This window comes from Lolium rigidum, chromosome 7, assembly GCF_022539505.1.
Source record: "Lolium rigidum isolate FL_2022 chromosome 7, APGP_CSIRO_Lrig_0.1, whole genome shotgun sequence".
Lineage (NCBI taxonomy): Eukaryota > Viridiplantae > Streptophyta > Magnoliopsida > Poales > Poaceae > Lolium > Lolium rigidum.
In genome coordinates this window covers 172,091,329-172,115,225 of record NC_061514.1, presented here as the reverse complement: position 1 = coordinate 172,115,225, position 23,897 = coordinate 172,091,329, and the positions used below count along the sequence as shown (strand labels likewise).

The following is a 23,897-nucleotide window of genomic DNA, read 5'->3' as shown; positions in this document are numbered from 1 at the left end:
GATGTTTAAAGTAGGTTAAAAGTTGGTCCGAGAGAAACGGCCGAGTCGATCGTTTTTTCGACGACATGCTCGGGTGAGCGCCGCGTCACTACTGTTTTGGACACAGTGGGAAGCGTGGGAGACGAGGCTACACCCATTACTACCGCGCCTCACTCCCTCACCGCCCAACCAACACACTCACCTTCTTCATAGACTCCATGGTCGCCGCTCCTCCTCCTCCCCGTCCGCCCGGTGGCCTCCCTTCGAAGCGGAAGATGTTCGTGCAGGAGGTTTAGGCGGCGCGACAACTGAACCTGCTCGCGGTCGGCGGAGTCGGCAACCTCGCGGCCGCTATGAAGCGGTCGTCCCCGCTCTGTTTGAGGCCTCCCGCGACCAGGGCGACGACCATGGCGGTCGCATTAGAGATCACATATCTGACCGGCGAATCATCATCGACGATGATGTCACTCCGCAGAGCATTGCGGCTGGCAAGGTTCCTGCCTACGCAGGTCTTAGCCTCGCTGATTTGGCAGGGGTTTTCTCAACCCATCCGACGGCCGCCTCGACCAGTGCCATTTTGTTCAACATGCTCTGGATGGTGATCATGCTCTGGGCGGCCCATTGTGTTCATCATGCTCTTGCTCATGATCTTTGCCATTGCGTTCATCATGCTCTTGCTCATGATCTTGGGCATGGCCAACAAGCTAATGAACACAATGGCAATGGCATACATGTTTATCATGGCACTTACACCAGGTATCTTATCTCCCTAGGTCGTGAAGCTGGAGTGCCACACGGTCGGCAGAGGGTGGTTCCCTCCACCATGCTACCAAGACAACCTCGTCCTCAATCGTGGATGAGCGCTCTGAAGCCGGTGGTGCCAGGGAGGGTGGAGGCTGTGCTCATGCCACCTCCCACCGTCGGCCGCCAGCCTAAGCTGGGGCACATTGCCAGGGCCCTCATGCCACAGAGGTTCTACATCCGGCTCAACGCGGAAGACCTCCATTTGATCGTCGCCCCGCCATGGTTCCAGGATGTGCTCTTGTCTGCCCCGCGAGTGGGTCATCATCCCACTGCCTCGCAGTGTGCCCTTGTCTGCCTATCGGTTCTGCGATGAGTGGGTGCAGGTCACGCACCATGGTGGGCAGGTCGTCTTCGGCCAGAACTGGGCGCCGGTGGTCCACAAGTACGACCTCCACTACAACGATGTCGTGGAGTTCAAGCTGCAGGCCTTCGCCTTGAAGATGATCATCTACAAGGAGGACTGCTCCACCGCCAAGCTCTACACCTGCCCCGGTCACGGCTGGGCGGCGACCCTTTTATATATGTCTGTTCATTTCGTCTATCTGTAGTTGTAGTGGTGCTTCACAACTTATGGGTACAAGACAATTGCCGTCATAGCATGTGCGTGTAGCCGGACGCACCCGGGGCTACATAATTGGTTCAAACAACACCCCACCATGATAGTGTACACACCATGTGGACACACACAATTTTTTGGGTCATTCCCACCCTCCGAGGCTCGCTTTCCAGGGAAACCCTAATCCGTTGACCGTGTAGTCTACAACATTGACTAATTGCCGTCAACGCATGTGCGTGTAGCCGGACGCACTACTAGTGTTTGACCAAGGGTTTCTAGGGCTTATGTTGCCCTGGAACTTCCTTGCTTTTGATCAAGGGGTTCCACGGGATTATAGCTCATTGGAACTGCTTTTGCTCAGGGCGTCTTTCTAAGCCCTCGCGATGGCGATTAGAGGTTGTGTAGTTAAAAATTATGCGTGTTTTCTTTACTGCTTGCTAATGGCTTCGTAACAACTAGGTAGGTTCTGCGACGAGTGGGTGCAGGTCACGCACCATGGTGGGCAGGTCATCTTCGGCCAGAACTGGGCGCAGGTGGTCCACAAGTACGACCTCCACTACAACGATGTCGTGGAGTTCAAGCTGCAGGCCTTCGCCTTGAAGATGATCATCTACAAGGAGGACTGCTCCACCACCAAGCTCTACACCTGCCCCGGTCACGGCTAGGCGGCGACCCTTTTATATATGTCTGTAGTTGTAGTGGTGCTTCACAACTTATGGGTACAAGACAATGACTAGTGTTTGACCAAGGGTTTCTAGGGCTTATGTTGCCCTGGAACTTCCTTGCTTTTGATCAAGGGGTTCCACAGGATTATAGCTCATTGGAACTGCTTTTGCTCAGGGCGTCTTTCTAAGCCCTCGCGATGGTGATTAGAGGTTGTGTAGTTAAAAATTATGCGTGTTTTCTTTACTGCTTGCTAATGGCTTTGTAACAACTAGGTAGGGGTAAGAGCACCCTTTTGAAGAGGGAGGTAATAGCATCCCTGCTTAGCACATAACCAAACAGCCACCCTTCAGCCAACATAGCGTCCATTGTTGCCAACCAATCACTGGGCCAAAACTGCACGACAAAAAATTGTTGGCATCCGAACGTAGTGCACAAACAGGCCCAACCTTTGTTTCACCTCATACGGCATCCACCGAGCCAAAAGCAGATACGGGAAAATTTTGATGCGAGCAACCAATCAGGCCCTTAGGCGTGTTGACTTTTTTCGTACCACCTATAATCCAATATTACCACGAGATTAGAGGAGGATAGTAAATTTGAACTACATATACAATTGCACCGACGTACTCCTTCGTTAAAAAAATAAGCGTTTCAAGGCAACAATGAGACACTTACATTTGAACAAATGTAGTAGTGGCTAGCCCAGATGCTTTGAATGAGAAGAGCACCTTCCTATGCACTTATCAAAACGTTTAGGGAGGGAGGATTCCCTGCTCATCCACACCTCCATGTAAAAGCAAGTATCCATGTTTCTTCATGTTGTGGGTCACAAACAGAGGTTTAGAGTGATTTGTAGCACATTCCGGCGATCAATGAAGACTATTTCTTGCTACTTCCATCATATGTTGTTTGTAGTTGGAGAGCTATAAGGTGAAATAATCAAGCCTCCATCAAACAACACACATTCCAAGATCAAGAACAGCTACATATGGTGACCATATTTCAGGGTGAGCACTAATTACGTTCATTTATTTCATCATACAAGTGCTATGGTCAGAAACATGACTAACTCTTTGTTGCTTCACATGATTGTATTAGGGCTATCGATGAAAATCATGTGACAACAAGGATGCCCAAAGGATCATTCTTCAACATTCAAGGGTAGCAAGCACTACACCAGCTAGAATATACTAGTAGACGTGGATTTTGATCTAAAGTTCACCTACATGCTAGCTAACATCTTGTCTATGTATGATGAGTTGAACATCCCCAAAGGTAAGTTCTACATAGGGGATGTTGGATATGCATGCCTATCTGGGATTCTACCCCTTCGGAAAAGCAAGGTATTATCTCAACGATTCCAGTGCAAGGAATATGCCAGAATGTCAAAGAGTTGTTCAACTTGAGATAGTCAAGCCTTAGAGTCACCATCGAGAGAGTTTTTGCTGCTTTCAAGAACATGTTTAAGGTCCTTGATCAGAAACCCTTACACACTTAGAGGCTCAAGTCAAGTTGGTACTTGCTTGCTGCATTATTCACAATTGAATCTTAGCTTGGGGCGAAGATAACTACTTTCGAGAAACTGTTGTGCCTGATGAAGTTGAGACCAACCATGGTGTCGATCAAGGCAATAATTGAGTCTGGAAGAACAAGAGGCTAAAGTGTGCAAATGCAATGTGGCTAGACAAAGGTAACACCACCATCTTAGAAGAAGAAACTCCACGCTAAACCCCTATCCGTAGTAGCTAGGGACTATGATTATGAATTGTCATTCGTAGTAGCTAAGGACTACGCTTATGAACTGCCAATCATACTAGCTAGTGACTTTGCTTATGAACCGATGAATCATGTGTGATGGTGGTGATAGTATGGCAAATTCACCAGTAGAGAGGAAGAGGTTATCGCAATCATTGCATGGAAGGTTGATGTCTACGGGTGCTTCTATTCTTGTAGACAGTGTTGGGCCTCCAAGAGCAGAGGTTTGTAGAACAGCAGCAAGTTTCCCTTAAGTGGATCACCCAAGGTTTATCGAACTCAGGGAGGAAGAGGTCAAAGATATCCCTCTCAAGCAACCCTGCAATCACGAGACAAGAAGTCTCTTGTGTCCCCAACACACCTAATACACTTGTCAGATGTATAGGTGCACTAGTTCGGCGAAGAGATAGTGAAATACAAGTGGTATGAATGAATATTGATAAGGGGTGGCCCGATCTTCTCAGTAAGCAACGGTGGTGATGATGATCACGGGGTGATGGCACCAAAGAAACACGACGATGAAGTGGATGATAACTTGTATGACGCAACGAGATCTCTCGATTGGTCCCTGTCGCCAATGCAACAGCTCTCAACCCTGCAAGATATTCGCAACTCCACACACTTGCGCACGTAGCCGCCGACCACGAAGCGGTAAGTTGCAATCGTCTAATTCCCAATGGAACAGACAGATCACACAAGACTTTTTCAGGATCTACACAATATCGAGCAATATGGTGTAGGGATTCAATAGTTTTGCTAGAGCAAACAACTAAGAACTAGGGTTTATCTTAAACATGGTCTAAAGCAGCTAGGGGGGCGTCCGGGGCACTTATATAGGAGTCCGGGACGAGTTCGGTCGAAAAGATACAAGAATAACCGACCCGGAATAGATCCGGTCGAGACAGACTCGGACCGGTCCGGTCCGGAATCCGGTTGACCGGGCTGTGGACCGGCCGGTCCGGTCGGTGGTCCGATCCACCGGGCGGCAACCGGAAAACTGCGAAGTTTCCGGTTTGCCGCCCGTACGATGCACTCCCTCCGGTTGGCGGCCGGTTGACCGGGCCGGGGACCGGGCGGCCCGGCGTGGGGCCGGTCTGACCGGGCGCTGGACCGGCCTGGACTTCTTCTTCTCCTCTCGCGCATTCCTCCCGCTCCTCCCTCGCGCGTCCATGAGATATCTTCATGTCCAGCTCCTTGTCCATCTTCACGTCCAGCTGCTCCTCTCCTCCTCGTGCGATGCTTGTCTCCTCTTCATACCTGATGATACATAAGTAATAGGATTTAGGTAGTATAAAGTTCTCATCAATCAAGGTATCGTTTAGGAACAAGTTCACTCGTTGTTGAAGTAGCTTCGCACGAGCTCTTGTAATTGGTCCAATCCCGACTTCATTGGACTTGAGCTTCACAACAGAGTTCATCTTCAGCTTGGTAATGACGGAGGTAGTAGTGAGGTAGGGATGTCCCCATCATCTCCCCCCCCTTCAAAAGGCGTCGACCCCGACGCTCCAAGGTCTTCTCCGTCATATGGTGTCGGATCGGCAACATTGAAAGAATTATCGACACCAAACTCATCCTCCTGGAAGATCTATCGAGTATGCATTATCATTGATCTTGGCAAGCACTTTGTAAGGACCAGCACCACGAGGCTTCAACTTAGACTTCCTCAGCCTTCGGGAACCTATCCTTGCGAAAATGTACCCGGACCAAATCACCAGGCTTGAACAACATCTCTTTGCGCTTCTTGTTCATCCTTGCAAGCATTGCTCTTGCCTTTCTTCTCGATCAACTCTTTAGTCTTCACATGGATCTTACGCACAAAATCTGCCCTCTTGGATGCCTCCATATTAACTCTCTCATGTATGGGCAAAGGCAACAAGTCAAGTGGAGTAATGGGTTTAAAACCATACACCACCTCAAAAGGACACAGCTCCGTGGTAGAATGTACCGCCCTGTTGTAAGCGAACTCCACATGCGGCAAACACTCTTCCCACTCCTTCAGGTTCTTCTTGATCATGGATCTCAACAATTGTGACAATGTTCTATTCACCACTTCAGTTTGACCATCAGTTTGGGGATGACAAGTAGTGCTGAACAGCCAGCCTTCGTCCCCAGCCTTTCTCCAAAGCGTCTTCCGTAAGTAGCTCATAAACTTCACGTCACGATCGTAAACAATAGTCTTCGGGACTCCATGTAGACGTACAATCTCCCGAAAAACAGAGTTAGCAATATGCGACGCATCGTCGCTCTTGTGGCGAGCAATAAAGTGTGACATTTTAGAAAATCTGTCCACTACCACAAATATAGAATCATGGCCTCTTTTAGTACGCGGCAAACCCAACACAAAATCCATACTAATATCTTCCCAAGGTGTAGTAGGTGCCGGTAACGGAGTATACAAACCGTGAGGCTTCAGCTTGGACTTGGATTTGTTGCAAGTAATGCATCTCCTCACATATCTATCCACGTCCCGCCTCATCTTTGGCCAATAAAAGTGGTCAGCTAGCATGAGTAGCGTCTTCTCACGCCCAAAGTGACCCATCAAACCTCCAAGCATGTGATTCCCGCAATAAGAGCAAACGCACGTACGATTCTCGGAACACATAGTTTGTTAGCTCTAAACAAGAACCCATCATGTATATCATATTTTTCCCATGCTTTACCAAGAGCACATAAGCGATATGGTTCAGCAAAATCATGATCGAGAGCATACAAATCACATAGTATCTCTAAACCAGGAATTTTAACATCAAGTTGAGTTAATAGCATATTTTTCCTAGATAGAGCATCAGCAACAATATTATCTTTTCCCTTCTTATGCTTAATAATATATGGAAAAGACTCAATGAACTCAACCCACTTAGCTAGACGCTTATGCAAAGTAGATTGGGCTTTCATGTATTTTAAAGCTTCATGATCGAATGTATGATAAATTCTTTTGGCCACAAGTAATGTTGCCAAACCTCAAGAACTCTAATTAAAGCATACAATTCTTTATCATATATAGGATAGTTCAACTTAGCACCGTAAAGTTTCTCGTAAAAAATATGCAATTGGGCGACCCTCTTGCATCAACACACCACCAATTCCAATACCACTAGCATCACATTCTATCTCAAATTGCTTATTGAAATCAGGAAGTGCAAGCAATGGTGCAGAAGTTAACAATCTCTTAAGTTCATCAAAAGCATGATCTTGGGCAACGCCCCACTCAAATGCAACACCCTTTTTAGTCAATTCATTCAAAGGTGCGGCAATAGTAGAAAAATTGGGCACAAAACGGCGATAAAACCCAGCTAGACCATGAAAACTTCTTACTTGACTCACATTCATGGGAGTAGGCCAATTTTGAATAGCTTCAATTTTAGACACATCTACTTCTACTCCATGCTTAGAGACAACATAACCCGTAAATATGACCTTATCTTTGCAAAATGTGCACTTCTCAAGATTACCATAGAGTTTACTATCACGCAACACTTGCAAAACATGTCGAATATGTATAATATGATCAGATTCATTGCGGCTGTAGATTAATATGTCATCAAAATACACAACCACAAACTTGCCAATAAAATCACGCAAAACATGGTTCATCAGCCTCATGAAAGTGCTAGGTGCATTAGTTAAACCAAAAGGCATTACTAACCACTCATATAAACCAAATTTTGTTTTAAAGGCGGTTTTCCACTCATCCCCTTCTTTCATCCTAATTTGATGATAACCACTACGCAAATCAATTTTAGTGAAAACAGCAGCACCACTCAATTCATCTAACATATCCTCTAAACGGGGAATAGGGTGACGATATCGAATAGTAATGTTGTTTATCGCTCTACAATCTACGCACATACGCCATGTACCATCTTTCTTAGGAACAAGAATAACAGGAACAACACAAGGACTAAGGCTTATGCGGATATAACCTTTGTCGAGTAGCGCTTGTACTTGCTTCTGTATCTCCTTCGTTTCTTCGGGGTTCGTTCTATATGGTGCCCGATTGGGTAGCGAAGCTCCGGGAATCAAGTCGATTTGATGCTCAATACCTCGCAATGGTGGAAGTCCTGCGGGTACCTCGTCCGGAAATACGTCGCCAAATTCCTGCAAAACATTAGAAAAACCAATAGGAAGAGGGGTCATGTCGTTAGAAATCAAAACCGTACCCCTGTACAAGAGCACAAGAGGCATGGCTGTAGGATCCTCACTAAATTCTCTCATGTCTTCTTTGGTAGCTAATGAGACTAAGGAATTCACTCTCTCACTTTTCGTTATATCACTCACAACATTACAATGCTCTCGCCTATCTAATGAAGCATCCTCCAAGTTGACTTCAACTTTCTGACGAGACTCATTGACAATTTGCTGTGGTGTCATAGCCTGTAAATTAATTTTCTTGCCCTTGAACTCCAAGTGATATGTATTAGCACGGCCATTGTGTTGCACGTAACGGTCATAGAGCCACGGCCGTCCCAATAGTAGGTGACACACCGTCATAGGAACAACATCAAAATCAATGCAATCCTTATACGGTCCAATAGCAAACTCAACACGCACCATGTGGTTTACCTTCATCTCACCATTGTCGCTCAACCACCGAATATAGTATGGATGCGGGTGCGGTAGATACTTCAACTTCAGCTTGGTACATAACTCCTTGCTTGCTAAATTGCGGCAACTCCCACCATCAATAATGACCTTGCAAGCCTTGTCAGGACCAACTAAAGCTTTGGTTTGGAACAAATTGCAGCGCTGAGTAGATGCACTAGGCAACACATTAAGAGCACGCTGCGACACAACAATGGTGCGAGCATTAGGGTCAACATCATCTCCAGTCTCATATTCATTGTCCTCATTGATAACCATGACTTTGCGGTTAGGACAATCTCTCTTGAAGTGACCCTTGCCACCACATGTATGACAAACCATATCACGGTTACGCGCAGTAGACACATTAGAGCCACTCGTACTTGTAGCAGATTCGGACTTCTTTGTGTTAGACACATTGGAGACCGGTTTACTAGGCGGAATAGAGTAAGGTGCAGAGCGCGTCGAAGGCGCCGGCGCCGAAGATGGTACCGTGCGGGGTGTGAAGCGCCCACCTCCTGTAGCTCGACCTTTGACCTTTGCTTCGTCGCCTAACCGTGATTCAGCTTCTCTTGCATGATGTAACAATTGATTCATATTGGTGTAGCTGTAGTGACGAACAATGCCTTTGATATCATACTTCAAACCGTTGAGGAAACGCTGCATTGTCATCTCAAGAGACTCACGGACACGGCCACGCTGCATAAGCATCTCCATCTCCATGTAGTATTCATCCACAGCCTTCACACCTTGTCTCAATAGAGTCAGCTTATCATATATATTCCGCAAGTAATTTGTAGGCACAAAGCGAGAAGTCATTGCCTCCTTCATGGCACGCCATGTGCGTATAGGATGGTCACCATCTTCTTCGCGATTACGAACAAAAGCATCACACCAACGCAAAGTGTAGCCATCAAACTCGGAAGAAGCAAGCTTGATCTTCCGGTCTTCAGTATAATGGGGATGTAAGCTCCACAACTTCTCAATCTTGAGCTCCCAAGTGAGGTATTCTTCAACATCAGCTCCTCCTTCAAACTTGGGTATAGAAAACTTGGGCTTACCCAAGCCATCTTCCTCATCTTGTCCACGACCATTGCGGCCAAGTGGAACCCAACCGCGAGGACGATTACCACGTGGCGCATCACGAGCATTGTGTGCGTCATCTTGAAGCTCAGGATCTTCGTCATCTTCTTGTTGTTGTTGCGCGGTCAAATTCTCAACAGCTAAGCGCAAATCAGCAAGATTACGTTGTACATCCGTCATTTGATCTTGCATGGTAGTGACGGTCACATGAGTAGCATCCAGCTTTTGGGAAATCTCATCAATCTTCCCATTAAGCACCTCGTCCTGAGCGTGGAATTCACGTCGCATCTCATTACGAAGAGCCTCATACTCCCTCCATGTGATGATATCTGCAGCACTCTTGTTTTCCTGGTTAACAATTTTATGATCACGAGCAGACATCGTTAGTAGATTAGTGCACTAAATCAAAAATATATGGTGGTACTATCACAACTCACTCAAAATTGATAAGAAAAGGAAATCTTACCGTTCCAAAGTAAATTAGTGTTGCTTACCACTTGTAGTAACAACTAGTGCACGGATGTAGCGAAGCGAATATCAAGGGTATAAGAACAAATCACACGACAAAGCAGGGTATATGTGGGGCTGTAGGTAGGCTACCTATTTGCACCAATAACAAGCTCTAGCGCTGACCGTAGACAACCAATGATACTCACACAAGGCGATATAATGGGGCAATGCAACTATATGTGGGAAAGGTTGCAATGCACAAGAGAGACGCTAGCAAAGCTACAGACACAAGATTGCTCAACTACGGGTGCAGTAAAGTAAACTGAAGGCCTTCACTTGATTCAGCTAGCACGTCACGTTTCTTTTTGGATTTTCTTTTGTAACACACGCAGCTATGTAGCTCTTTTTGCTTTTTTTCAATTTTCTCTTTTTTTTCTCTTTTTTTTTTGACTCAACTCCTTGATAACATGGCAAACAGAAATATGCAAAGCACCGATAACCTAACGAGCAACCTGTCGAGCGGTAAAACTAGTCTCTTCTGGGGAAGTTCCTAGTCACTTTATATCGAAAGGCTGTGTCTATGGTTGGGAACAAGCACACTGTACGCTATGTGGACTCGGAGTAACAAAACTGACTCACTATGATGGACTAGATGATAGAGAAAACACAAACCCTAATAATACTAGATGGAAAGAAAAAGATACGCAATAACAACTACGAAAAGCAACTAAAACTCGAAATTAGTGCAATCTAAGGCTATGGCAAACCCTAACCCTAATTTTTTTTATAGCTTTTTCTGGATAGGAAAACACTCACAACTCAACTATGGGGTGGATTGTGGATGGCTTACCGAGGAAAACTGGAAATCTGATACCAAGATGATAAGGGGTGGCCCGATCTTCTCAGTAAGCAACGGTGGTGATGATGATCACGGGTGATGTCAGCGGAGAAACACGACGATGAAGTGGATGATAACTTGTATGACGCAACGAGATCTCTCGATTGGTCCCCGTCGCCAATGCAACAGCTCTCAACCCCGCAAGATATTCGCAACTCCACACACTTGCGCACGTAGCCGCCGACCACGAAGCGGTAAGTTGCAATCGTCTAATTCCCAATGGAACAACAGATCACACAAGACTTTTTTCAGGATCTACACAATATCAAGCAATATGGTGTAGGGATTCAATAGTTTTGCTAGAGCAAACAACTAAGAACTAGGGTTTATCTTAAACGTGGTCTAAAGCAGCTAGGGGCGTCCCGGGCACTTATATAGGTGTCCGGACGAGTTCGGTCGAAAAGATACAAGAATAACCGACCCGAATAGATCTGGTCGAGACAGACTCGGACTGGTCCGGTCTGGAATCCGGTTGACCGGGCTGTGGACCGGCCGGTCCGGTCGGTGGTCCGGTCAACCGGGCGGCAACCGGAAAACTGCGAAGTTTCCGGTTTCTGCCCGGTACGATGCACTCCCTCCGGTTGGCGGCCGGTTGACCGGGCCAGGGACCGGGCGGCCCGGCGTGGGGGCCGGTCTGACCGGGCGCTGGACCGGCCTGGACTTCTTCTTCTCCTCTCGCGCATTCCTCCCGCTCCTCCCTCGCGCGTCCATGAGATATCTTCATGTCCAGCCCCTTGTCCATCTTCACGTCCAGCTGCTCCTCTCCTCCTCGTGCGATGCTTGTCTCCTCTTCATACCTGATGATACATAAGTAATAGGATTTAGGTAGTATAAAGTTCTCATCAATCAAGGTATCGTTTAGGAACAAGTTCACCTGTTGTTGAAGTAGCTTCGCACGAGCTCTTGTAATTGGTCCAATCCTGACTTCATTGGACTTGAGCTTCACAGCAGGTTCATCTTCAGTTGGTAATGACGGAGGTAGTAGTGAGGTAGGGATGTCCCCATCATCTCCCCCCCTTCAAAAGGCGTCGACCCCGACGCTCCAAGGTCTTCTCCGTCATATGGTGTCAGATCAGCAACATTGAAAGAATTACCGACACCAAACTCATCCTCCGGAAGATCTATCGAGTATGCATTATCATTGATCTTGGCAAGCACTTTGTAAGGACCAGCACCACGAGGCTTCAACTTAGACTTCCTCAGCTTCGGGAACCTATCCTTGCGAAAATGTACCCAGACCAAATCACCAGGCTTGAACAACATCTCTTTGCGCTTCTTGTTCATCCTTGCAGCATTGCTCTTGCCTTTCTTCTCGATCAACTCTTTAGTCTTCACATGGATCTTACGCACAAAATCTGCCCTCTTGGATGCCTCCATATTAACTCTCTCATGTATGGGCAAAGGCAACAAGTCAAGTGGAGTAATGGGTTTAAAACCATACACCACCTCAAAAGGACACAGCTCCGTGGTAGAATGTACCGCCCGTTGTAAGCTGAACTCCACATGCGGCAAACACTCTTCCCACTCCTTCAGGTTCTTCTTGATCATGGATCTCAACAATTGTGACAATGTTCTATTCACCACTTCGGCTTGACCATCAGTTTGGGGATGACAAGTAGTGCCGAACAGCAGCTTCGTCCCCAGCTTTCTCCAAAGCGTCTTCCGAAGTAGCTCATAAACTTCACGTCACGATCGTAAACAATAGTCTTCGGACTCCATGTAGACGTACAATCTCCCCGAAAAACAGGTTAGCAATATGCGACGCATCGTCGCTCTTGTGGCGATGCAATAAAGTGTGACATTTTAGAAAATCTGTCCACTACCACAAATATAGAATCATGGCCTCTTTTAGTACGCGGCAAACCCAACACAAAATCCATACTAATATCTTCCCAAGGTGTAGTAGGTGCCGGTAACTGAGTATACAAACCGTGAGGCTTCAGCTTGGACTTGGATTTGTTGCAAGTAATGCATCTCCTCACATATCTATCCACGTCCCGCCTCATCTTTGGCCAATAAAAGTGGTCAGCTAGCATGAGTAGCGTCTTCTCACGCCCAAAGTGACCCATCAAACCTCCAAGCATGTGATTCCTGCAATAAGAGCAAACGCACAGACGATTCTGGAACACATAGTTTGTTAGCTCTAAACAAGAACCCATCATGTATATCATATTTTTCCCATGCTTTACCAAGAGCACATAAGCGATATGGTTCAGCAAAATCATGATCAGTAGCATACAAATCACATAGTATCTCTAAACCAGGAATTTTAACATCAAGTTGAGTTAATAGCATATTTTTCCTAGATAGAGCATCAGCAACAATATTATCTTTTCCCTTCTTATGCTTAATAATATATGGAAAAGACTCAATGAACTCAACCCACTTAGCTAGACGCTTATGCAAAGTAGATTGGGCTTTCGTGTATTTTAAAGCTTCATGATCGGAATGTATGATAAATTCTTTTGGCCACAAGTAATGTTGCCAAACCTCAAGAACTCTAATTAAAGCATACAATTCTTTATCATATATAGGATAGTTCAACTTAGCACCGTAAAGTTTCTCGTAAAAATATGCAATTGGGCGACCCTCTTGCATCAACACACCACCAATTCCAATACCACTAGCATCACATTCTATCTCAAATTGCTTATTGAAATCAGGAAGTGCAAGCAATGGTGCGTAGTTAACAATCTCTTAAGTTCATCAAAAGCATGATCTTGGGCAACGCCCCACTCAAATGCAACACCCTTTTTAGTCAATTCATTCAAAGGTGCGGCAATAGTAGAAAAATTGGGCACAAAACGGCGATAAAACCCAGCCTAGACCATGAAAACTTCTTACTTGACTCACATTCATGGGAGTAGGCCAATTTTGAATAGCTTCTATTTTAGACACATCTACTTCTACTCCATGCTTAGAGACAACATAACCCAGAAATATGACCTTATCTTTGCAAAATGTGCACTTCTCAAGATTGGCGGCCGGTTGGCGGCCGGTTGACCGGGCCAGGGACCGGGCGGCCCGGCGTGGGGGCCGGTCTGACCGGGCGCTGGACCGGCCTGGACTTCTTCTTCTCCTCTCGCGCATTCCTCCCGCTCCTCCCTCGCGCGTCCATGAGATATCTTCATGTCCAGCCTCCTTTTCCAGCCTTCATGTCCATCTTCACGTCCAACTGCTCCTCTCCTCCTCGTGCGATGCTTGTCTCCTCTTCATACCCGATGATACATAAGTAATAGGATTTAGGTAGTATAAAGTTCTCATCAATCAAGGTATCGTTTAGGAACAAGTTCACCTGTTGTTTAAGTAGCTTCGCACGAGCTCTTGTAATTGGTCCAATCCTGACTTCATTGGACTTGAGCTTCACAGCAGGTTCATCTTCAGTTGGTAATGACGGAGGTAGTAGTGAGGTAGGGATGTCCTCATCAAATATGAGCAGTAGTAACGGCGCTAGAAAAGTGCTTGCTGGCGTGCAGTTGATGGTAGTAATATTGCAGGAAGTAAAGATGCAGTAAAACAGTAAACAAGCGATGATTGCAGTATTTGGAAACAAGGCCTAGGGATCATACTTTCACTAGTGGACAGTCTCAACATTGATCACATAAATAAATAAGTTCTCTTCCTTTGTGCTACATATACTCTTGTTTGATAATGAACACCATTCGTTGTGTAGGGCTACGAGAGCACCTCAATGCCGGAGTTAACAAGCTCCACAACATTCGACATTCATATTTAAGTAACCCTTAGAGCATAATAGATCTTTGCAATTTAAACCTAGTACTAACATAGCATGCACACTGTCACCATCACACTACGAAGGGGGAATAAATCACATCAATACTATCATAGTAATAATTAACTCCATAACCTACAAGAGATTATGATCATAGCCTACGCCAAGTACTACACGATGCACACACTCGTCACCATTACACCGTGAAGGAGGAATAGACTACTTTAATAACATCACAAGAGTAGCACATAGACTAATAGTGATACAAAACTCATATGAATCTCAATCATGTAAGGCAGCTCATGAGATCATTGTATGAAGTACATAGGAGAGAGATTTAACCACATAGCTACCGGTACAACCCCGAGCCTCGATGGAGAACTACTCCCTCCTCATGGGAGACAGCAGCGTTGATGAAGATGGCGGTGGTGTCGATGGAGATGCCTTCCGGGGGCACTTCCCCGTCCCGGCGGCGTGCCGGAACAGAGACTCCTGTCCCCCAGATCTTGGCTTCGCGATGTCGGCGGCTCTGGAGGTTTCTCGTACCGCGGTTTTCCGTATCGAGGTTTTAGGTCAGGGACCTTTAAATAGGCGAAGAGGCAGAGTCGGAGGGCTGACGAGGCGACGACACAGTAGGGGGGCGCGGCCCACCCCCTAGCCGCGCCAGCCTATCATCCGGGCCCACAGTGGCCCTCCTCTTGTGGCTCTCGGGTGTTCTGGAAGCTTCGTGTGATTCTAAGATGCTGGGCGTTGATTTCGTCCAATTCCGAGAATATTTCCTTACTAGGATTTCTGAAACCAAAAACAGCAGTACTGGCACTTCGGCATCTCGTCAATAGGTTAGTTCCGGAAAATGCATAATAATGACATATAATGTGTATAAAACATGTGAGTATCATCATAAAAGTAGCATGGAACATAAGAAATTATAGATACGTTTGAGACGTATCAAGCATCCCCAAGCTTAGTTCCTACTCGCCCTCGAGTAGGTAAACGATAACAAGGATAATTTCTGAAGTGACATGCTATCATAATCTTGATCAATACTATTGTAAAGCATATGAGATGAATGCAGCGATTCAAAGCAATGATAAAGACAATGACTAAACAATTGAATCATATAGCAAAGACTTTTCATGAATAGTACTTTCAAGACAAGCATCAATAAGACTTGCATAAGAGTTAACTCATAAAGCAATAGATTCTTAGTAAAGGCATTGAAGCAACACAAAGGATGATTAAGTTTCAGCAATTGCTTTCAACTTGTAACATGTATATCTCATGGATAGTTTTCAACATAAAGCAATATAACAAGTGCAATAAGTAAACATGTAGGAATCAATGCACACAGTTCACACAAGTGTTTGCTTCTAAGATAGAAAGAAGTAGGTAAACTGACTCAACAATAAAGTAGAAGATAGGCCCTTCGCAGAGGGAAGCATTGATTAAATCATGTGCTAGAGATTTTTAAGTTTTGAAATCATATAGAGAGCATAAAAGTAAAGTTTTGAGAGGTGTTTGTTGTTGTCAACGAATGGTAGTGGGCACTCTAACTACCTCATCAACCAGACTTTCAAGAACGGCTCCCATGAAGGACGTTATCTCTACCAGCATGGTAGATCATCCCTCTTCTCTTTTGTTTACACATGTTTTAGTTTCATTATTGATAGATGACACTCCTCCCAACCTTTTGCTTACACAAGCCATGGCTAACCGAATCCTCAGGTGCCTTCCAACATTCACATACCATGGAGGAGTGTCTATTTGCAAAATTAAGTTGCTTACTGATGAATCAGAGCAAAACATGTGAAGAGAATTATTAATGCAAGTTAATTAATTGGGGCTGGGCACCCCATTGCCAGCTCTTTTTGCAAAATTATTGGATAAGCGGATGAGCCACTAGTCCATTGGTGAAAGTCTGTCAAGAGTAAATGACAAGATCGAAAGATAAACACCACATACTTCCTCATGAGCTATAAAACATTGACACAAATAAGAGATAATAGCTTTTGAATTGTTTAAAGGTAGCACATGAAGTATTTGCTTGGAATGGCAGAGAAATACCATGTAGTAGGTAGGTATGGTGGACACAAATGGCATATGTTTTGGCTCAAGGATTTGGATGCACGAGAAGAATTCCTCTCAATACAAGGCTAGGCTAGCAAGGTTGTTTGAAGCTAACTCAAGTATAAAACGGTGCAGCAAGACTCACATATGAACATATTGTAAGCATTATAAGACTTTACATCGTCTTCCTTGTTGTTCAAACACCTTAACCAGAAAATATCTAGACTCTAGAGAAACCGATCATGCAAACCAAATTTTAACAAGCTCTATGTAGTTCTTCATTAATGGGTACAAGGTACATGATGCAAGAGCTTAAACATGATCTATATGAGCACAATAATTGCCAAGTATCACATTATTCAAGACATTATACCAATTACCACATGCAGCATTTTCTGTTTCCAACCATATAAAAATGAACGAAGCAGTTTCAACCTTCGCCATGAACATTAAAGATAGAACTAAGAACACATGTGTTCATATGCAACAGCGGAGCGTGTCTCTCTCCCACACAAGCATGATGGATCATATTTTATTCAAACAAAAACAAAAACAAAAAAAAACAGACGCTCCAAGTAAAGTACATAAGATGTGACTGAATAAAAATATAGTTTCAAGAGAAATGACCTGATAAGTTGTCGATGAAGAAGGGGATGCCTTGGGCATCCCAAGCTTAGATGCTTGACTCTTCTTGAAATATGCAGGGATGAACTACGGGGCATCCCCAAGCTTAGACTCTTCACTCTTCTTGATCATAGTATATCATCCTCCTCTCTTGACCCTTGAAAACTTCCTCCACACCAAACTCGAAACAAACTCATTAGAGGGTTAGTGCATAATCAAAAATTCACATATTAATAGGTGACACAATCATTATTAACACTTCTGGACATTGCACAAAGCTACTGGAAGGTAATGGAGCAAAGAAATTCATCCAACACAGCAAAAGAGGCAATGCGAAATAAAAGGCAGAATCTGTCAAAACGTAACGATCCGTAAAGACGAATTTTAAAGAGGCACCAGACTTGCTCAGATGAAAATGCTCAAATTGAATGAAAGTTGCGCACATATCTGAGGACCACGCACGTAAATTGGCAGATTTTTCTGAGTTACCTACAGAGAGGCATATTGAAATTCGTGACAGCAAGAAATCATGTTTCGCGCAGTAATCCAAATCTAGTATTGACTTTACTATCAAAGACTTTACTTGGCACAACAATGCAATAAAATAAAGATAAGGAGAGGTTGCTACAGTAGTAACAACTTCCAAGACTCAAATATAAAACAAAATTACTGTAGTAAAATAAAGACATGGGTTATCTCCCAAGAAGTGCTTTCTTTATAGCCATTAAGATGGGCTCAACAGATTTTAATGATGCTCACACAAGAAATAAGAGTTGAAGCAAAAGAGAGCATCAAAAGGAAAATTAAAAACAAATTTAAGCCTAACATGCTTCCTATGCATAGGAATCTTGTAAATAAACAAATTCATGAAGCATGATGCAACAAGCATAGAAAGATAAAACAAGTGTAACTTCAAAAATTTCAGCATATAGAGAGGTGTTTTAGTAACATGAAAACTTCTACAACCATATTTTCCTCTCTCATAATAACTTTCAGTGGCATCATGAACAAATTCAACAATATAACTATCACATAAAGCATTCTTATTCACATGCATAAAAGTATCATCACTCTCCACATAAGCATAATCATTCTTATTAATTGTAGTGGGAGCAAATTCAACAAAGTAGCTATCATTATTATTCTCATCATCAAATATAGGAGGCATAGTATAATCATAACAAGCTTTATCCTCCATAGTAGGTGGCACCAAAAGACCACTATCATTATAATCATCATATATGGGAGGCATATCATAATCAACATAAACTTTCTCCTCAATACCCGGAGGGCTAAAGAGATCATTTTCATCAAAACCGACCTCCCCAAGCTTAGAATTTTCCATAGCATTAGCAACAATGGTGTTCAAAGCATTCATATTGATAACATTCCCATTAGTATGCATATAAAGTTCCATGGGTTTATTAATTCTCTCTTCAAACACATCATGTCCTAATTCAAGATAAAGTTCATAAAGATCTCTCATATTTTTGTTGTTTTCCATTATGCCTAACTAGTGTAAACAAGAAACAAAAAGATGCAATTGCAGGATCTAAAGGAAATAGCTTCGAACACACACACAACGGCAACAGAAAAAGTACTTTACCTGGGACCGGAGTATGAGTGCCTTTTACCTTTCCTCCCCGGCAACGGCGCCAGAAAAGTGCTTGATGTCTACGGGTGCTTCTATTCTTGTAGACAGTGTTGGGCCTCCAAGAGCGAGAGGTTTGTAGAACAGCAACAAGTTTCCCTTAAGTGGATCACCCAAGGTTTATCGAACTCGGGGAGGAAGAGGTCAAAGATATCCCTCTCAAGCAACCCCGCAATCACGATACAAGAAGTCTCTTGTGTCCCCAACACACCTAATACACTTGTCAGATGTATAGGTGCACTAGTTCGGCGAAGAGATAGTGAAATACAAGTGGTATGAATGAATATGAGCAGTAGTAACGGCGCCGGAAAAGTGCTTGCTGGCGTGCAGTTGATGGTAGTAATATTGCAGGAAGTAAAGATGCAGTAAAACAGTAAACAAGCGATGATTACAGTATTTGGAAACAAGGCCTAGGGATCATACTTTCACTAGTGGACACTCTCAACATTGATAACATAAATAAATAAGTTCTCTTCCTTTGTGCTACATATACTCTTGTTTGATAATGAACACCATTCGTTGTGTAGGGCTACGAGAGCACCTCAATGCCGGAGTTAACAAGCTCCACAACATTCGACATTCATATTTAAGTAACCCTTAGAGCATAATAGATCTTTGCAATTTAAACCGAGTACTAACATAGCATGCACACTTGTCACCATCACACTACGAAGGGGGAATAAATCACATCAATACTATCATAGTAATAATTAACTCCATAACCTACAAGAGATTATGATCATAGCCTACGCCAAGTACTACACGATGCACACACTTGTCACCATTACACCGTGAAGGAGGAATAGACTACTTTAATAACAACACAAGAGTAGCACATAGACTAATAGTGATACAAAACTCATATGAATCTCAATCATGTAAGGCAGCTCATGAGATCATTGTATTGAAGTACATAGGAGAGAGATTTAACCACATAGCTACCGGTACAGCCCCGAGCCTCGATGGAGAACTACTCCCTCCTCATGGGAGACAACGAGCGTTGATGAAGATGGCGGTGGTGTCGATGGAGATGCCTTCCGGGGCACTTCCCCGTCCCGGCGGCGTGCCGGAACGAGACTCCTGTCCCCGGATCTTGGCTTCGCGATGGCGGCGGCTCCGGAAGGTTTCTCGTACCGTGGTTTTAGGTCAGGGACCTTTAAATAGGCGAAGAGGCGGAGTCGGAGGGCCGACGAGGCGACGACACGATAGGGGGGCGCGGCCCACCCCGGCCGCGCCAGCCTATCATCCGGGGCCCACGGGGCCCTCCTCGGTGGCTCTCGGGTGTTACTGGAAGCTTCATGTGATTCTAAGATGTCGGGCGTTGATTTCGTCCAATTCCGAGAATATTTCCTTACTAGGATTTACGAAACCAAAAATAACGAGAAAACGAGAACGGCACTTCGGCATCTCGTCAATAGGTTAGTTCCGGAAAATGCATAATAATGACATATAATGTGTATAAAACATGTGAGTATCATCATAAAAGTAGCATGGAACATAAGAAATTATAGATACGTTTGAGACGTATCAAAGGTACCAAACATCCAACATTGCACCGCCAATGCCATTTGGGCTAGGTTGTAGGAAACCAGTCACCGGGGTCTTTTTGGCCTTAGTGATGCAACCCATGCTACCAACAAATCGACAAAAGTGGTCCGAAGCTCGTTCCGAGTGGGCTAAGACCCACAGAGCCCCCAAATCGGCCTAGGCTACCAAACACGCCCTTGGTGTCGCTGCATGTAGTTATGTGGATAAGCTATGTTGACCGGATTATATTTTTTAAGGGTGAACAACAATGATAGATCATCTAAAATTTCTTGGTGGACACCGGTGATCTCAAGCGTGACGCTTCCGTACTTGCATCGAGCGAGACCTTTAAGGGGCTAATGGCCGAGAAGGAGGATGCACTTGACAAGAGGGATGAGAAGCGACGCCGGGAGAAAGAGGCCACGTGTGCTAGCTTCATCGACCTCACAAAGAGAGCCCTTGAAATCCAAGTCATTGAGGCCGAGGCCAAATTGCTCGCCGATGTGAACTTGATCATGTTCGTCGACTTCACCATCATGGACCCAGAAAACCTTGCATGGTTCGAGAAGAGGCGAATGATCATCCATTGCGACGCGTGATCACATATCTGTCTTTAATTTATGTAGTCCCTATGACAGTTTGTACCTTTATTTCATAATATTGCGTATGAACTATGTGATCGCCTAATTAGTGGTGATTATTAGCACTATATTGAGTTCTTGTGGCCTCTTTCATTCATATATTGGTCAATTTGGTTAAAGTAAGGGGTAAAGAAATGACCAGCGTGGAGTGCGTCGAGTCGCCTATTGGAAAATTTTCACTAGTAGTATAATTCCATATTTAGAGTTATTGTTTTCATTTGGACGCATTTGGCAGCTCGCACGGTGGTACGTAGAGAGTATAAGGTGAAAAAAGATGCCTTCTTTCGTGTATAACCGAATTGTGGGTCTAAAAAGTTTGGAAAATTGCATGAACCACAACCAAACACTTAACCTAGAACTTTTTTTTACGAATTCAGAGAACTTTATTGATTAACTGATAGCAGTAAACCTAGAATCTTTTCAAACCCCGCCAAATACCACCCAAGTAACCAAACGAACTGACACACTGTCATTTTTTTTTTTTGCAACGTTTAAACCGGTTAAACAACTACTGGGCCAACAACGCGGTGGAGCGTGCCTCACGAGCCCGAACTAGCAAGCGCTTTCTTCGGGCTGTTAAAAAATTGAGGATCAAGCCTCTCTCGATAGGTCAAAGTCAATGCTAATAAGCAGATAGTTGCAGACTTGCAGTATTATTTTTCCAATCGAGAAAGTAAATGCAGTACAGTTTAATTGTTATACAACTGTGTAAATCTTGCTCCAGTGGATATGATGTGTGAGAAACAGCACCGGATCTGGATCGTACCAATTGTTGTGTAAATTGGTGGCTTGGTGCTATGAATCATGGGACAGCTGGTGATTAGGACTTGAGCTTCTTGGCAATGCCGGCGAAGTACTTCCCCTGATGCGCCGCCAAGGCGAGCTCAGCTTCGCTGGGCAGCCTGCTGCCGTCTGCGCCAGCGAAGGTGCCGGCACCGTACGGGCTGCCGCCCTTGACCTCGTCCATGGCAAACATGCCGGCGCCGTGCGTGTACCCGACCGGCACGAACAGCATGCCGTGGTGCGTGAGCTGCGTGACGGCCGTGAGAGCCGTGGTCTCCTGGCCGCCGCCCTGGGTGCCCGTGGCGAAGAAGACGCCCGCGGGCTTGCCGGCGAGGGCACCGGACTGCCAGAGGCCGCCGGTGGTGTCGAAGAAGGCCTTCATCTGCGCCGCCATCATGCCGAACCGGGTCGGGAAGCCGAACAGGATGCCGTCGGCCTCGGCTAGCTGGCTTGCCGTGATGACGGGGTGGTCCTCACGCTTCGGCGCAGCGTACATCTTCCCCAGCACCTCCTCCGACAGCGTCTCCGGCACCCGCCATATGGTGACCTCGACGTCGTCGACGGTGTCGGCGCCCTTCTTGATCTCGTCCGCCAGCGTCGCGACGTGGCCATAGGTCGAGTAGTACCTGCAGAGAAAAGATTATAAACAGAAGGAATCAGATCACTGTGCTAGCTGAGAGGAGAGGAGGAAGATTGAGCAGCGGCGGAGCATTACACGATGTAGATCTTGGTCGCCATTGCTGCAGAGGTCTCTTTGCCGGCCTTGATTTGTGTTTCTAAATGGTTCTACTTGTGTTGGTATGGCTGGTGATGGGACAAGACAGTGAGGCCCCTGTATTTATAGATCAAAAGTAGAGGCTGCCAAGTCGTAAGTACTAGTAGTACCTCAAACTGATTCAAAGCTGCCTAATGATCCTATCCACTACCTTCGGCTTCAACATGTCTGCTAATTAAAAATGAGTGTGGCCGGTGAAGAAATAACCTGGACACTGCGCAAATGTCAGGTCAGCTGGTTGAGTTGCCTGCGTGCACATTGCGTCGCTACTACGTCTTATGCTGCCACAAAAAGGAAAAGCATATATACATCCCTGTCCTGGAAATATTTACGAGGGGAAAGCAACAGGAATCCAGCAAGGGGATTAGGTGATGTGATGATGACGGGAGCTGCTTGCAAAGCGATCCATGCTCACTTACAGTTTCTTTTGATTTGATTTATACGATTTGTATAGAAATCATGTAGAATTTAAATCCTATAAAAAAAGTCCTACATCGTTTGTTCAATTTATTGCAACATATCGTATAAGAATAATCATGTTGGAATTGTATAGTGTAAATCTTATGAAAAAAACATTAGGTCATATCTTAAGAAAAAAATATTTTGCTACAATCAAACGCACTTCATATTTTTCATAGTATTCAAGCCTTGTGCATCACTGGAGGGGCCAGCATCATCGTGTGCCCGGCGCCAGCCCCAAGCCTCGTGCTTATGTTGCGCGCGACAGTGCTCCATCTCGTCATGGTGGTGCTCGTAATGTTCGCAGACATGATCCCCTGCTTGTCGCGGTAACGACGACCGTCCTCCCACATCATGTGCGCTTGGTCATCTGCTATGTTAGCGTCCCAGAAGGCTCTCTCTGGCAGTAGCGCTGCCTCCATGTCGGCATTGTAGCAAGCCTGATCCTCGCCACTGCCGCATGCACCATCGCTGCCACGGCCTGTTCCATCTCCCGGATCTCCCGGTCCTCACGGCTGGTGGTTGTGCCTCACCTCCACTTCTGCCTCGCACACTGTGCGGTGGGATGCATCAAGGACCCTTGGGCGGCATTGCGCCTGGCAGCCCTCATGTCGGTGATAGCTTGTCGCTCGGAAGCCATAAGCTGTCGAGCAGCCTCGTCACATTGGGCGGTGTTGAACAACTTGATCAGAGCCCGCTGCTCGTCGTTCACATCTGTCAAAGATTCGTGTCCCAAGGAACACAGGTACTCGCGAGGAACCCAACGAAGGTGTCGAACTCTAGGGGCTAAACACACGGTTCCCAAGCTCACGAAGACGTTGGCAATGACGGCACGACGAGCGCACAAGCGAGAAAACACGACAAA

The 23,897-nt window shown here is 45.3% G+C and overlaps 1 protein-coding gene across 1 annotated transcript; it reads right to left on the bottom strand.

The window, feature by feature from the left end:
* Positions 1-21,666: 21,666 nt before the first annotated feature.
* On the bottom strand, positions 21,667-22,655 carry LOC124677916 (quinone-oxidoreductase QR2-like). The gene is made up of 2 exons (XM_047213855.1): positions 22,514-22,655; positions 21,667-22,424 (listed from the first exon to the last, which is right to left on the bottom strand). Exons 1-2 carry the CDS (start codon positions 22,534-22,536, stop codon positions 21,836-21,838), a joined length of 612 nt encoding a protein of 203 aa, XP_047069811.1. The 5' UTR covers positions 22,537-22,655; the 3' UTR covers positions 21,667-21,835.
* Positions 22,656-23,897: the final 1,242 nt, after the last annotated feature.